Below are 15917 nucleotides of genomic sequence, written 5' to 3'. Positions count from 1 at the left end.
CCCACTAACTTACAACCATCAGGGAAGAATAAAAAGTTCAACTGGAGGGAAGGCCGGCACTGACAGCTGAGCTATTTTTTTTCCTCTTAGTTTTCACAGTTGTCAGCAAAAAAAAAAAAAAAAAAATCGTTTTTATCGTGTCCCTTGATTTGGGGTATTTCTATGATGGGACAAGATGCACTTTTAATATAAAAAATTATGTATTTGTAAATATTTTTCAATAATAGAAGAGGAAGGGCTGGGTGCCCTGCCTCACACCTGTAATTCCTGCACTTTAGGAGGCCGAGGCGGGCAGATGGCTTGAGGTCAGGAGTTCGAGACCAGCTTGGCCAACATAGTGAATCCCCGTCTCTACCAAAGATACAAAAATTAGCCGAGTGTGGTGGCAAATGCCTGTAATCCCAGCTACTCGGGAGGCTGAGGCACAAGAATTGCTTGAACCCGGGAGATGGAGGTTGCAGTGAGCGGCGATCACGTCACTGCACTCCAGCTTGGACCACAGAGCGAGACTTTGTCTCAAATACATGAATAAATAATAGAAGAGGAGATTAATTACTACTATTAAAGGCAGATAATCTTTTAAAATTTTTTTCTTTGTGATTGTGCTTTGTAGATAATCTTTGTTTATTGAAATAGTTCTTACAAAATATGAACTTAATAAGAAGCACTATCTAGTCATTGGATATCACATTCTCTAGCATCAAAGTTCACAAAAATCTTCCAAAAACGAAACAGGAGGCTAGACGTGGAATGACACTAAAAATTAAAATCTGTAGAGTGCCTAAATTTCTACCTAATTATCCATAATCTAAAGTATATATTATGCCACAAAATCAGTCCATTCTGGTCAAATACTCTCTTCTCATATAATAAACAGCAGTCAGTCTTGGCTTCTCTGTAACTGAGCGACTAATGAGCTCCTAAAAAAAAAAAAAAGTCCTGCGGAAACCAAGAACAGACTATAGGACGGATTCTCAATGTTTACAGTTTAATTTCATCTGCAGAGCATTTGCCAAACAGTATCTCTTCCGTTCCTCATCTGATCCTCGGCAATCCCGTTAGGCAGTCAGAGCGGGTTTTATCTTGATGCTACCTACAATTGGGGCTAGGAGGGGTTCCCGATTGACCAGTGCAAGACTAACAGTTAAAGCTCGTCAGACAAAAATTTTATGCAGTGATGAACAAAAGCTCCTCGTTTGATAGGTAAGCCCCTGGGTACGCTTGTATGTGCGTCCGAAACAAAACACTCCGAATTTGGAGTCCGGAAAAAAGCTGACACTACAAGGTGCTAGGCAGTTAAAGTTCTCTGCCAAAGTCTGGGAAAGGGGCCAAGATGCCCTTTAAAACTTAAGACTTTCCTCTCAGAACTTAAGGAGATCCCTGCCCTTCCAGCTGAGCAGTCGAGGATTACGGTCAAGCAGAGCGGTGCTCTTAGCAGGTTCTCGAATCCCTTTTTCCTTTCACTTTCTCCCCAGGTACCCTGATCCCCCACCCCTCAACGCTTCTGTGTTTGTCAAGAAGCCCACTTGGTCTTCTAGACCCGAAGCGGCAGGACCCTCCGTTCCCAATAATACAGGTCACCAAAAGGAGTGTCCCAGAGTCCAGTTTTACCTTCATGTGCCTCTCACTCACTTCAGGCTCAGGCCAGGTTACCGCAACCACTTCACTTTAATGTCCGCCTCCCGGCGCTTCAGACTCAACCACAATATTCAAACCCAAGCCACTTTCCTCAGCGGTTCGTTTCATTGGCTGCCGCGCGCGTGATGTCATCACGTCGGACGCTGTCACGGCTCGCGGAAGCTTGGCGCCAAGAAGCTCAGCCTGGCGGCGCAGGGGAAGCTCTTTGCTTGCTCGTCACCGTGGCAACGCGCGCGGCCGTTTCCGGAGGCGGTGGCCAAAGTGGGCGGGGCTAGGCCGGAGTTGCTGGTGGGAGGCAGCCACTTGAGATCACCAGGCCTCCTGTAGACCGGCGGGTGCAGGGTCCGGGCCCAGAGTTAAGGGTGTGAGTGAGACTGGTGCGGGCAGGGGTTGGCCTATGCCCTCTGCTAGGGGGAGAGGTGGAGTTTGGGTGTGGATTAATGGGTTCTGGGTGTTTATTTTCTTTTCTCTGAGTAGTGAGGCCTCCAGGAAGTTGTAGGGACCTGTTTCTTCCAGACACATTAATATGGGCCAAAATGTGGGATCTCTTCACCTGAATTAATTGGAGATCTTTTGGGTTGAGGCCTCAGGCTTCATTTCTCAGGACTTCCAGGCCTACTCCCATTAGTACTGACCGTGAAACTATTTTCTGTTTGGTTACTTTTCACATTCTCTGTCTAATGATGGCATAACAAAATAAATTTAAAGATTTTGGCTTGGTTTGTTATTAGGTGAAGTGATTTTTTTAAGTCGCAGGTTATAGATATTATTTCAGAATATACAGTTTAAAAAGAGAGAAAATACCTGGAACAAATGGGAAATACGTTTGCTAAAATAACTTTATTTGGCAGGGTGTTTTTAATAATAGTATCTGAATTTCATTGTTCTATATATTACTGTTATTGTATCCATTCATTTAGCAGTTATTTAGATTTTAGACACACAATAGTATGCAATAGAATCAAACTCTTCCCTCTTAGAGCTTATATTCTGTTGATTCAATATCACTTTATAAATAGGATGACTTGTACCCATGCAGAGTATTATAAATGCAACAATATATGGAAATGTCTGTATTATGGACATTTATTTCCTGTTAAGGAAAATTGGGAGTATTGTGTACTGTATATGATGCATGTTATATTATTGTTTCTGATCACTAGACAGAGGATCAATAAAGCTACTACTTATTTTTGGCTGTATTACGTGTATCTTAGCTAATGAAATGGTTATTTGTGTGCTGCTGGTCTTGGTAATAAAATCGAGATGTTTTTATTTCCAGTAAGAACTCATTGTATAGTACTTTACGTTTTGACTTCCCAAGTATTTTATTAGTCCCTTTACATATGGTCTCTCATTTAATTCTCGAAACAGCCCATGAGACGTAGGTAATATTATTTTCATTTTTCTGAGAGAAAACTGAAGTTTTCAGAAAATCCCTAACACAAAATTTTGTCTTGAACTATACAGGCAAGGCAATTCAGAATTGAGTCATTTGTCTCTGAAATACTTTCTGGATTAAGTGACATTAAGAGAATATCTTAATCCAGTCTGAAAATATGCATATTTTGCCAGTTGCTTGTAAAATTGCATGGATCATTGGTGAAGAATAGAAGTGTTTTAAAGTTTGTCTTTTTTGACACCCACATTGTATAGGGTTTATCAGTGCCACAGATGTTTTCACACCTAATCCAAGTACTGTAGATTTAAAATTCAGTGTTACACTTGCCATTTAACAGTGTTAAGATGATGAGGTCCATATTTTAAAGGAATTGTACATTTGGTTAAAGCAGAGAGATTTTGACATTACAATCAATCCCACTACTATGCCACCTTGCTCCTTGTAGTTTCTAAACATACAGAGCTAATGAGACAGAAATTCCCACTTTTAGTTAAAAATTGGAGTATAACTGCGGTGTTATCAGAACACAAGTTTAATATACTTTCATTGTAAACCAAAGAGTAGAGATAAAGATAAATGAAAAGTTAGATTTAAAGTTGCTTCAGACCAAAAAATAAAAATGGAAAAAGTAAAATTGAATTTAAACATGGCAATAGTGAGGTCTTATTTATTTCCCCCAGGAAAGTCGTTTGGAAACCCCAGCGCCAACAGGACCCAGCAGCTGAGGCTGGAAACAACGGAACCAAAGGCAGACGGTCCTCAGTTGCTTGGGAGGACGTGGACCCAATCTGTCCGTCCTTGCAAGTTTCCGCCAGGGGCAGGACCTAGACCTGCGGCACCTTCAGGTTCTCCGGGACCCTAGTGGTAGTCGCTGGCCCAGGTTAGAGGCCAGCTGAGAAGTCTTCGTGCTTCAGGTGAGGAGAAGGGGACCGAGTCCCGGGAACTCTTTTTGGAAATCACCAAACCTTTGGGGGTACTCCACAGGGGTCGCTGGATTCGTCCGGAGCAAAAGAAAAATACGCCCCTGACCCTCTCCCTCTCTTCAACACGCCTTCAACCTCGGTTTGGAAGTTTCCGAATAGTTTTTCCTCGTCAGAGCGTAATTCTTAGGCAAAAGGTGTATTTTTCTTTTTCCTTATAACCTCTTTCACTTTCTCAGCGTTCGTGTGCCAGCCGCCACGTCGCGTTTTTGTCCTTAAAAATTACGTTTTCAAACAGGATTTCCCTGCAAGAGAAAATTGACTGCAATGATTATAATTGTTAGAGCCTTGAGGGAGTATCCTTCATGGGCATCACTCACCTGTGTGTTTTCACAATTAAAAGAGTAATCTGGCCAATTTTGTGCTCTCAACAGCCAAAAGTGAACTTTGCTTGTAGAGAAAAGTTAAATGACTTAACTAGGAGATCACAGAGGCAGTTTTCCTGACTCCCTGCTTCCTTCCTTATGACCAGAGGGAACTTAATCTTAAATCACTTAGGGTGGCTGGCTCCTAGCCGACTTCAGGAGAGCTCTAAGTTGTCTAGTAGGAAACTGGGCTCCAAAAGAGAAGAATATAATTTTCTTTAGAGCATGCCAAACCCCCAGCTTACATTTTTTTAGGGAGGTATTGCAGAAAACAAGAGGCAAATGAACTATTTGTCACCCTTTCTCCAGGTTGACTCAAGTTGGCAGGCAATTAGTTCATAATAAAATATTCAGGCTCTGTGCCTTGACCATAGTTGAATAAACACACAGAAACTGAATGCAGTAGAAAAAAATTAAATGCAAGTGATAGCGTTTTTCGTTTGTTTGTTTTCCCCCCGCTACTCTGCGTTTTCCTGTATGGTTCTTATTCCTATATTAGAATTGATGATACTACTTTTCATTTTAGTTATCAAAATCTAGACATATAGGGTAGGTTGTTCCAGAGTTCACTTTTTAGGCCTATACATTGTACGTTCATTACTGGGAACCCCGCAGCATACTGTTATTTTTAAGTGGAACAGAGCCAAGCCATAGGATGTCGGTTCCTTAATAAAATGAATCTAATTTATGAGATATTACAAATATATAGTCAATTTAATTGAAGTACTATAAAATTACAAAAGTGGATTAAATAGTTCAAGTGGGCTATGTTTATAGCATGGAGATTGAGTTCAGGCTCTGGGGGTAGACTGTGTTATAATTTTAGCTTTACGACTGTCTAGCTATGTGGCCTTTGGCAAATTACTTCTCTGTTTTCCCTGTCTATAAAATGGAAATAATAATATTTCAAGAGTTGTGGTAAGGATTGAATGAAGTAGTGCATGTAGTGTGGTTATAATAGTAAGTGGTGCTTAGTAAGTGCTAAATAAATGTTAGCTATTATTTTGTAAACTGTTAGAAACACTAAGTCAGAGGGTAGTTGAGCTTACTTTTGTACGCTTTCCAGAAACCTTAGGCATAATTAATAATTTGGCTATTTCATTGCTGCCAAGCAACCAAAAATCTGCTTAGATCACTCATTTTTTTACCCCCACATTTTTTCAGTGTCACATTTGCCACACAATTCTGCAGATTATAGCTTTGGTGAAGTTAACATATTATCCTCAAGGTAACATCTTGTTGATGTTACATCATATTTATATTTCTTTGTGTTTTATTGCGTGTGATCAGCTTTTCAACGTTTTTAATTTTTTTTATTGCAAAAGGAAAGACAGACATATTTAAGTGGGATTTATGCTTCTTGTAGTATTTTGAGAACATATGGTTCTTGGTAGGGTCAGTCATACAGGGGATATTTCCGAAAGTGAGGATTGATAACAATGCTAATTCCGTGGAGTCTGGAATTAATCCATTCGTTCATTTTCTTCAGAAAACATTTATTAAGCACTGATGTGCATCTTATTTTGTGTATACAAAGGTGTGGGTCATATTCTTAAATAACTAATAACCTGTGAGGAAAGAATAGTGTTAACTGGGTAGTATCAAATGGTGTTTACTGTGGTTGTATCAAAAACTTTACTTGAAACCAGCTGGGTATAAAATGCATGATGTTTTCAAAAGGTCTCCTGTTAATATATTTACATAAATCCTTTTTTTCTTCTGCATTTTAAAGAGTTATGGATTGCTGAAGAAAATGGAGCACATATGGTAAATCCAAGGAATATATCAATTATTTGTTTTTTGGGTGCCGGGGACAGATAATTAAAGGTAGACATGAAATACCGAAGTGTGCTCAGTTGAGTGTTTATGCAGTCATAGTTTAAGCTGATATACACTCCACTGATACAGGGTACAGGGAGATGATCTCATCAGAGAATCAGACTGATAGACTGATTATCTTTTTTGTTTTTTGGATGTACATGTGTAGTCTTTTCCCCAGGGATAGTCTCTGAAGATGAGAATTTAGCGTTGTGAGAAAAACAAATACAAGAGCTTGGAATAGAAGACCATCTGAATCTAAAATATGATACTTATAATCTGTTCAGTCATCCTGATTACTTTTCAAATGAACAGTTTTAATTCATTGAATCTACTTTTTAGCCTTAATTAAAATTCAAAAAAGTATATTTCATAAAAATGTTGACCCGATAATCAATTTTCATATCCCTAATGGTTAAAATGTTAATGATATTAGAATGTATTAGTCTACATTAAAAATTGTATTTAAATTATGTTTAAATTATGTCTCTGGGTCCTCTTAGGTTCCTTGCTTTGTATATATAAGAAGGGTTTGTCACCTTTACTTGTTTAAGGTGTTAGGATCATGAGTCTTAACTTTTTTTTGATGTGCTAAATATTGCATATTAATTTGATTTTCCCCAAGTATTAGAACATTCTTTTAAAAAAATCCAACAATCATATTTTAATTTTTTTTTCTAGATTTGTTTACCTACAAAATGCTTCGGTATCCATATTTTTGTAGAATGTATAAAGAGTGCCTTTCATGTTGGTTGGAATCTGGCATACCTAATTTAGGTGTCTGGCCAAAAACAATACATACTACAGCAGAAAAATACAGAGAATATGAAGCAAGGGAGCAAACAGATCAAACTCAAGCCCAGGAGTTACACAGATCTCAAGATAGAGATTTTGAAACTATGGCTAAATTACATATTCCAGTAATGGTGGATGAAGTTCTTCATTGTTTGTCACCACAAAAAGGACAGGTGAGTTGAATTTGTATTTTTTAGCAAGTTTTTGTTGAGATAAAATTTGCTTATTGTAATATTCGTTATTTTAAGGTATACAATTCAGTGACCTTTAGTATACAGATGAACCCCAACTTTTGATGGTTGATGCGAAAGTGATACACATTCAGTAGAAATTGTACTTTTCAGTGCCATACAACCATGCTTTTTTTAACTTTCAGGACAATATTCATATAAATTACATGAGATAGTCAATAACTTTATTATAAAATAGGCTCTGTGTTAGCTGATTTTGCCTAACTGTAGGGTAACGTCTAAGTGTTCTGAGCATGTTTAAGGTAGGTTAGACTAAGCTATGATGTTCGGTAGGTTAAGTACTTAAATGCATTTTTGATGCATGGTGTTTTCAAGTAATGAAGGATTTGTCAGGACATAACCCCCTTGTAAGTTGAGGAGAATTTGTATTCATAAGCTTATGACCACTGTTTAATTGTGGAATGTGTTTGTCACCCCAGTATGAAACCCCATTCCCATTAGTATTCACTCGCCATTGACATCCTTCCCCCACTTCCCATCCTTCCCCTGACAACCACTAAGCTATTTTTTTGTCTCTATGAATTTGCTTATTCCAGACATTTCATTTAAATGGATTCATAGATATGTGGCATTTTTTATCTGCCTTCTTTTACTCAGCATGTTTTCAGGGTTCTTCCCTGGTGTTGTATGTATCTGTACTTGGTTCCTTTTTATTGCTGAATCATTGCATTGTGTGGATATGCCACATTTTGTTTATCCATTAACCGAATGATGAGCATTTATATTGTTTCTGCTTTGTGGCTGTTGTGAATAATGCTACTATGAACATTCATGTACAAGTTTTCTTTTCTTTTCTTTTTTTTTTTTTGAAACAGAGTTTTGCTCTGTCACCCAAGCTGGAGTGCAGTGGTGTGATCTCGGCTCACTGCAACCTCCGCCTCCTGGGTTCAAGTGATTCTCTTGCCTGAGCCTCCCAAGTAGCTGAGACTATAGGTGAACACTACCGTGGCCGGCTAATTTTTGTATTTTTAGTAGAGATGGGGTTTCACCATGTTGGCCAGGCTGGTCATGAACTCCTGACCTCAGGTGATCCTCCTGCCTTGGCCTCCCAAAGTGTTGGGATTACAGGCATGAGCCACCATGCCCGGCCTTGTACAAGTTTTGGTATGGACATATGTCTTCAGTTCTCTTGCTTATATATATCTAGAAGTGGAATTCCTCTAGGCTTAACTTTTTGAGGCTGTGACAAACTGTTTCTCAGAGTTTCTCAAACTGATTGGTTTTGTCAAATGACAGTCTTAAAAGAAAAAGAACATTATACTGGCTGAGTGGTTAGGGTATGAAAACTGAATCCAGTAGAGCTTCTTGAGAATTTTATTTCATAATCCTTTCAGGAATGGCTGGAGACAAAGATATGAATCTGAATCCTGTTCTCTGTTTTCTAAGCCTTGGTTTTCAACTACGCTGAAGTATTAGAGTTCCCCAGAGAATCAAAACCAACAGGCAGTTGACCCTTGAACAATGTGGGAATTTGGGGTGTTGACCCCTACAGAGTTGAAAATCCATGTATAACTTTTGACTCTCCAAAAAATTGCTAATAACCTACTATTGACCAGAAACCTTGCTGAAAACATAAACACATATTTCTTTTTTTCTTTTTCTTTTTTTTTTTTTTGAGACGGAGTTTTGCTCTTGTTGCCCAGGCTGGAGTGCAATGGCATGATCTCAGCTCACCCCAACCTCTGCTTCCCGGGTTCAATTGATTCTCCTGCCTCAGCCTCCCGAGTAGCTGGGATTACAGGCATGTACCACCATGCCCGGCTAATTTTGTATTTTTAGTAGAGATGGGGTTTCTCCATGTTGGTCAGGCTGGTCTCGAACTCCTGACCTCAGGTGATCCACACACCTTGGCCTCCCAAAGTGCCGGGATTACAGGGGTGAGCCAACACACCCTTCCATAAACACATATTTCATATGTTATGTGTATTATATACTGTATTCTTACAATAAAGTAAGCTAGAGAAAACAAAATATTATTAAGGGAATCATAAGAAAGATAAAATATATTTACTATTTATTAAGCGGAAGTAGGTCATCATAAAAGTCTTCGTCCTTGTCTTCTTGTTAAGTAGACTGAGGAAGAGGAGGAGGGGTTGATCTTGCTGTTGCAAGGGTGGCAGAGGCTGAAGAAAATCCACAAATAAGTGGACTTTCTCAGTTCAAACCTGTGTTGTTCAAGGATAAATCGTGTGTGTTTGTGTATACCCATACACATATATATGTGTGTATATATATACACATACACATATATATATGCATGTATACACACACACACAACCCCCTACCGATTTTGGATTTACCAGTACTCCACAATCTCCTAAGCCAATTCCTTAACATAAGTCTCTCTGTTTATAGAAAGAGAGGATTAAAGGATTACATAAGATCTTTGATTATGACCTTATGTCAAAATCTAGATATTTAATTTAGATTAAATTAAATAAGGTCTTAGATTATTATTTAAAGTCATAATCTAAGACCTTCTTTAATCCTGCCAGAAATACTGTAAGTAAGGTAGGTGTGATCTCTTTAAAGCAATGTAAAAAATGTTAGTTGATACAATATTCAAAACGAAAAAGCTAGAAACTTTCTGATATGTATATTCATTCACAAGAGAAAAAAGTATTGTAGATTTTCTTCAATTTTTAAAGACAATTTATTGCTTATATTTCTTAGTGTACTGACTTCAGAAATGTGATCCCTTATTCTAGAAGCTACTGTTTTTATCTAAATCAGTTATTTATATATCTTATCTTTCTTCTTTTTCCAACATATTGCTTAGTGGTTAAGAGCAAAGATTCTGGAACTCGACTGCCTAGGTTCTAAGCTCTTGTCTAGGAAACATGTGCATGTGTGCACACACCCAGCTTTTCTTTTTTCTGAAACTTTTTCATGTTGGATCAGGCAGTTTTCATGAACTAAATTTAAGCTATATGTATAAGGTGTACTACAATGGCTGGATGTTGCTCATACAAAAGCCATCAGTGATATGATGTGGGTTGCTTCATAAAAATATTATTTACCTTCTCCTCAGGCAGTATACACAGGCAAATTTACACACAAAATAAATCCAGCATTCTTTAAAAAAATTTTTTTTAATTTTAATTGTTCTAGAGAGAGTCTGTCTCTGTTGTTGAGGCTGAAGTATGGTGGTGTGATCATAACTCACTGTAGTCTGGAACTCCTGGGCTCAGGTGATCCTTCCTGTCTCAGCCTCCTGAGTAGCTGGTCCTACAGGTGTGAGCTGCTGCACCCAGATAAACCCAGTATTCTTAAATGAATTTACGTGTATAAAGTATTTAGCTCAATGCTGTCATGTAGTGGGACTCCAAATATACATGAAAATGTAAATTAAAATATTAAATTGGATAAAACTTCTTGTTGAATGTGAGTGACTTCATCAAAATGAAATTCTCTTGGTGTTTTAAAAAAGATCCATAATGCAGGGATAACAATTAAAATCCATACATAAGTATGAGTTTTAAAAAATGTATATTGAAATATATGTGATATATTTTAGTGTACATACATATATACACCTGTATATACACCTATATATATGTATGTGTGTGTGTGTGTGTGTGTGTGTGTATATATATATATATATATATGAAAGGGTGAGGGCAGTTAGTAAAAATTGGAACCAAATTCAGTGGCTTGGACTTGACTTCTGAAACTAAAAACCAAAGCACATTGTATTAATTTATTAAACCCTAGTAACAAAGCCAAATGCTTGTTTTGCACTAAGCCATGGAGTAGAAAAACAAACATAAACAAATTGCACTACATCTTCTAGCAAATCAGTATTGTATGCAACTTTTTTCTAAAACCAAGTGGAATAAAATTAGATAATTCTACAACTTGACCTATACTGCTCTTTCATTCTGTTCAAGTACCTACAAATGTAATGTTGGTTTATTCTGGCATTTTCCGTTTTCTGATTTGAGTTGGGTTTTCCAGTAACTTTTTATAGGAAGTTTAATTTTATCAGTGTTAATTCTAAAAACTTTCTTGTGAGGTACACTTAGAGACAATGTTATTTCTTACCTTTTCTGCTGTCTGGCAGACAGCTTTATTCACTATTCCCTTAATCTTCAAGTAATAAAGAATTGGTGACAGTCCTTGGACAGGAAAGGTCTTCATTTCATCCATAATCCATTATTTGCTTCTCTTCTTCCTGAGCCTTTTCCCCAAAATCATTTTCCTATTCAAACTATGAGTATGAGTCATACACTCACTTGCATCAGTCACTTACTTACTTACTATTACCTTTTTCTGCATCACCTTCAATGATGAATTTACAGATGAAACTTTTTTTTTTGAGACGGAGTCTCGCTCTGTCGCCCAGGCTGGAGTGCAGTGGTGCAATCTCGGCTCACAGCAAGCTCTGCCTCGCAGGTTCACTCCGTCCTCCAGATGAAACTTTTGATGTAACAGGAACTTTAAAAAATATCTGAATGTATTTAAAGTTGGGCGCAAGGCATTTTATAGTTCTTTTTTCTTTAATACTTGAAAGGTGCTCACCTAAAGAAAATAGTGATTTTGGGAATTTCTCCAGCATCATAGCTAGTTTACTACCTATGTAGTTTACTACAAATTTGTTTTTCAAATACACTTAAAATATTTACTAGTTTTAATTACGAGAAAAATATCCTCTTTCTCTTGGAAGGTATTTAAAATTTTAATTGTTAAGGAGAAATTAAAGAAATTATAATTATTTCTCCCTGCTTAGTTTGCATCATTTCATATTCTAGGTGAATAACTTTTTGTGAAAATGTATTATCCTAAGACCTTTTTTTTTTTCTCCTGGAGATATTTTACTCTAGGCTAATAGATTAACTTTTTATTCTTGATTTCTGAAAACTGGAGAAAAAAAAGTTTGGTTATTTTCTAAATAACTAAATTCTGCTTAGTTTAAGATGGTAGCAGTTTGGAGAGTATAGGAAACCTGATATTCTTGTCCCAGTAGTAGTGCTAATTTAGCTTGGTGCCTTGGGGCTTCTTTGAGTGTTATTATAAGGGTACAAGTACCCCACTAGTACAAGTAGCTGTACAGTTTGGTCAATTAACTTTTCATGGTTGTGCCTCAGATTCCTTATCTGTAAAATGAGGAAATAGAACCTATCTCACTCCTGGTTACTGTGAGGATTAGATGAGTTAATATACAAAAATTGTTTAGAATTATATCCTCCAAGTAGTTGAGCCCAATAAACATTAGCTGTTATTTATGGGAATAGAAAGAGTCAAAGTTGTTAGCTAGATTAAAAAAGAAATTCAGGAGAAAAATGCAAGGGGAGAGCAAAGGTGGAACCAACCTGTCTGGAACTGAAAAAGTACTGTTTCCTCTTTCGGGAACTCTCCTCATCTTCATCCTTCAGGCCTGGAGTCAGGTTTTACCTTTTTGTGGGAACTTTTCATGAACCTCCACAGAAGACAGGTATCCCAATTATATATCATGTACTTTTCTTCATAGCAACTTAATAAGTCATAATTATAATTTTGATGAGATTATTTGTTCAATATACACCTCTCTTAGTAGATTGCCCTCCATGAAGCCATGGACGTATTTGTCTTGCTTACCATTATATCTCTAGTGCTTAGCACAAGGCCTGCCACATGGTAGTTTTGTAATGATCTTTTAAGTGAATGAATAAAAGTCAAAGTAAACTAGAAGACAGATGTGAGACACCAATAACAGGAATGTCCCTTGGGTACTGAGGTAGCTTCTCTGGCTCAAGACTTTTATATTTCAGCGTCAGTATGGCAGGCCAGGTCTGATCAAGTAACTGATCTGAAAAAACAGATACAAAGGCTGAGAAAATAAGCTGAAACCTAAACTGAAGCAAAATAGATTATGATGACAAATAGGTTAAATTTGCTCGGTTCGGTTTATAAATATTTCAAAGTAAGTATTTTACCTATTTTAAGTTATAATGTTTAGTATTACTTTTTATAATTATTAGATTTTCTGTAGTTATGGTACTGGTTTGATAATTTTCTTTATTAAATGCAATATGCTCTGTACAATGGAATTTTCTTAAGATCAGTAGCAGTATTTTACTTGTTTTATTTAAAAATCTTTGCAATCTTTAATGGAGAGTAGACATCAAAGAGAAAAATACTAAAACTGTATGTTTGCTCTCTTTAAATATTGGAGGCTGATGACAGGAGTTTATTTTGTTTGACTCCAAATTGTTAAAGAGAAACTTTTCTAAGGGATAGGACCAATGGCATAGCACCTAGAGGGAGATACCTTTTTAAATTTCTTTTGAGACGGAGTCTCACTCTGTCGCCCAGACTGGAGTGCAGTGGGGCGATCTTGGCTTACTGCAAGCTCTGCCTCTTGAGTTCACACCATTCTCCTGCCTCCGCCTCCTGAGTAGTTGGAACTACAGGCGCCTGCCACCACACCCGGCTAATTTTTTTGTATTTTTAGTAGAGACAGGGTTTCACCATGTTAGCCAGGATGGTCTCCATCTCCTGACCTCGTGATCTGCCCGCCTCAGCCTCCCAAAGTGCTGGGATTACAGGTGTGAGCCACCGTGCCTGGCCTTGTTTTTTTTTCTTCTTAAGAAAAAACTTAAAATTTCAGATGGGATGGACTGTTGATGTTGTGTTTTCCCTCGTTATTTTTTAAAATACAGGTTTCTTTGAAGCAAATTTTATTTTACATTGCATTCTTCCTTTGTTTGGAGAATGTTCTAAAAAATCATGTAGCACATTAAGTGGCCTTTGTATTAAAATATCTTCTGAAATGTGACACTGCCAGTGCTGTTCTGGTAAAGGTTTAACAACTGGCTCTCTGGGGGTAAGGGGTGGGATGTGAATTAAAAACAAACCCTGATTTTAGTATTTGCAAATTTCCATGGGGTACGTTCCTGATGTCATGGAATGTAGATTTAGTGTCTGCCTATTTCTTCAACTTCTGCTTCCCTCTTCTTGAATTTTGTATCAATCACAATGCAGTTTTCCATACACTTTATAGTATTTGATGCTTCTGTGCCCTTATACTTGCTCTTTTCCCTGTGACTTGTTGGTCTGAGAACATCTTGTTCATATTTCAGTATCTGGGTTTGTCACCTTATCCTTCTTAAAGTTTCTCAGCAAAGTTATTCACTCTTTCTTCTCTTGACTGCTTCAGAACCTTGTCCTTTTTTTCTCCTTTTTTCTTTTTTTAAATTTTTATGAGTACATAGCAGGTGTGTGTATTTATAGGGCACATGAGCTGTCTCAACACAGGCATTCAATGTGTGACAGTCACGTCAGGGTAAATGGATTATCTAACATCTCAAGCATTTATCATTTCTTTATGCTCTGAACATTCCAATTGTTTTAGTTGTTTAAAAATGTACAATAAATTATTGTTGACTGTTACCCTGTTGTGCTTTTAAATAATCTTATTCATTCTACCTAACTATATTGAACCTTGTCGTTTTTAAAATTATGGAGTGTATTACATTGTATTATAATTATTTCTTCATTGTTATTGATTGGAAACTTATTAAGAATAAAGACAATGTCTTTTTCTTCTTCGCTTCCCCAGCACCAGTATAGTGCTTGACTCTTAGTGGGAGGGCAATAAATATTTATTTTAACTGTAGTTGAACTGATGATTTATTAGTGTTATCAGTTGATTTAACTTAATTAGCTTTTTTATTTATGCACTGGGACCTGAGGATAGTGCTGTCTTTGGGCCCTGTGCTATACAAAAATTTGTTGCTTTATTTGTGTAATAGATTTAGAAAGAAGAAATTTTGACACTTCTAATACATCTTAAAAGGGTTTCAAAATATTCTTAACCTGAACTCTCCAACATTAATGGTTTATAACATAACTTGAGAATGACAACATATTATTACTATTATAATACAACATTGTAGAAGCAAATTACCTTTTTGAAGAAAACAATTTATTTTTCATATTTATGGTTTTTAGAAATAGACAATTGTTTTATGATGATATCTTAAGCAAAATGAATATTGTTGCTTTATTTTATTGTTGAAGGTTCTATATTGAAGATTTTTTCTATGAAAACTTTTAAAGCATATCTTTGATATGTATTTAAAAATCTCATTAGTATTGGATTTTATGATTAGCTTTATGTTTATTATATGCGATATTTTAAGAGTGGCATGTTTATCTGTTATTTGGGATAAATGTAGCATTTATAGGTAACTCACACTGCCTGGCAATGTGATGAATATTTTGCATACTGTTGTTAAGGTATTTAAAATCTTTAGGGAGTCAAAGTAAATGCAGAACTACTAGACAACAATTAAATGTTGAATTCTTATATTTGATCATTTAATAAATAATTTGTATATAATATTTTTAGTTATAAAAATTATAGTTTATTAAAACTCTAATGTGTATTAACTCCATCTTACTCACTCAAAGTATCAAGTTTAGAAATTCCTCTTAGAGAGTCTTGGTGTGAGGAGTATGGGAATATGAATCCTACAGGTAAATTTAGCATTTTTTTTTTAATGAGAATGTTTATGGATTATATTTTTTATAAAATGCTTGTTCATATCATATGTTATAAAATGTGAAAAACTGATGCAGAAATGAGTTTTCTTGGTTATCTCTTCAAATCCTACTATATATGTATATATATATATGTGTGTATATATATGTGTATATATGTGTATATATATGTGTGTGTGTGTGT

The 15917-nt window shown here is 36.5% G+C and overlaps 2 protein-coding genes across 9 annotated transcripts in view; one reads left to right on the top strand and one right to left on the bottom strand.

Annotated features, from left to right (window-relative positions):
* KIF18A (kinesin family member 18A) overlaps positions 1–1853 on the bottom strand; it is an 86127-nt gene extending 84274 nt beyond the window's left edge. Inside the window, exon 1 of one of the 3 annotated variants that reach the window (XM_054439522.2) lies at positions 1612–1853. The gene's annotated coding sequence lies outside the window, so the exon portion shown is untranslated. The remainder of the gene's footprint in view (positions 1–1611) is intronic. The other 2 variants (XM_063671040.1, XM_054439521.2) reach the window with 2 other exon arrangements.
* A 43-nt stretch (positions 1854–1896) lies between these two features.
* The window catches only part of METTL15 (methyltransferase 15, mitochondrial 12S rRNA N4-cytidine), a 231915-nt gene continuing 217894 nt past the window's right edge, over positions 1897–15917 (top strand). The window contains exons 1-3 of one of the 6 annotated variants that reach the window (XM_054438066.2): positions 1897–2000; positions 3721–3954; positions 6885–7171. In XM_054438066.2, coding sequence (XP_054294041.1) covers positions 6902–7171 — 270 coding nt within the window. In that variant the 5' untranslated portion in view covers positions 1897–2000; positions 3721–3954; positions 6885–6901. Of the gene's footprint in view, positions 2016–3720; positions 3955–6884; positions 7172–15917 lie in introns of those variants that run through there. The other 5 variants (XM_063671038.1, XM_063671039.1, XM_054438065.2 and 2 more) reach the window with 5 other exon arrangements.

The sequence above is a fragment of the Pongo pygmaeus genome, chromosome 9 (genome assembly GCF_028885625.2).
Source record: "Pongo pygmaeus isolate AG05252 chromosome 9, NHGRI_mPonPyg2-v2.0_pri, whole genome shotgun sequence".
In the NCBI taxonomy this organism is placed as follows: domain Eukaryota; kingdom Metazoa; phylum Chordata; class Mammalia; order Primates; family Hominidae; genus Pongo; species Pongo pygmaeus.
This window is presented reverse-complemented; position numbering and strand designations above follow the sequence as displayed.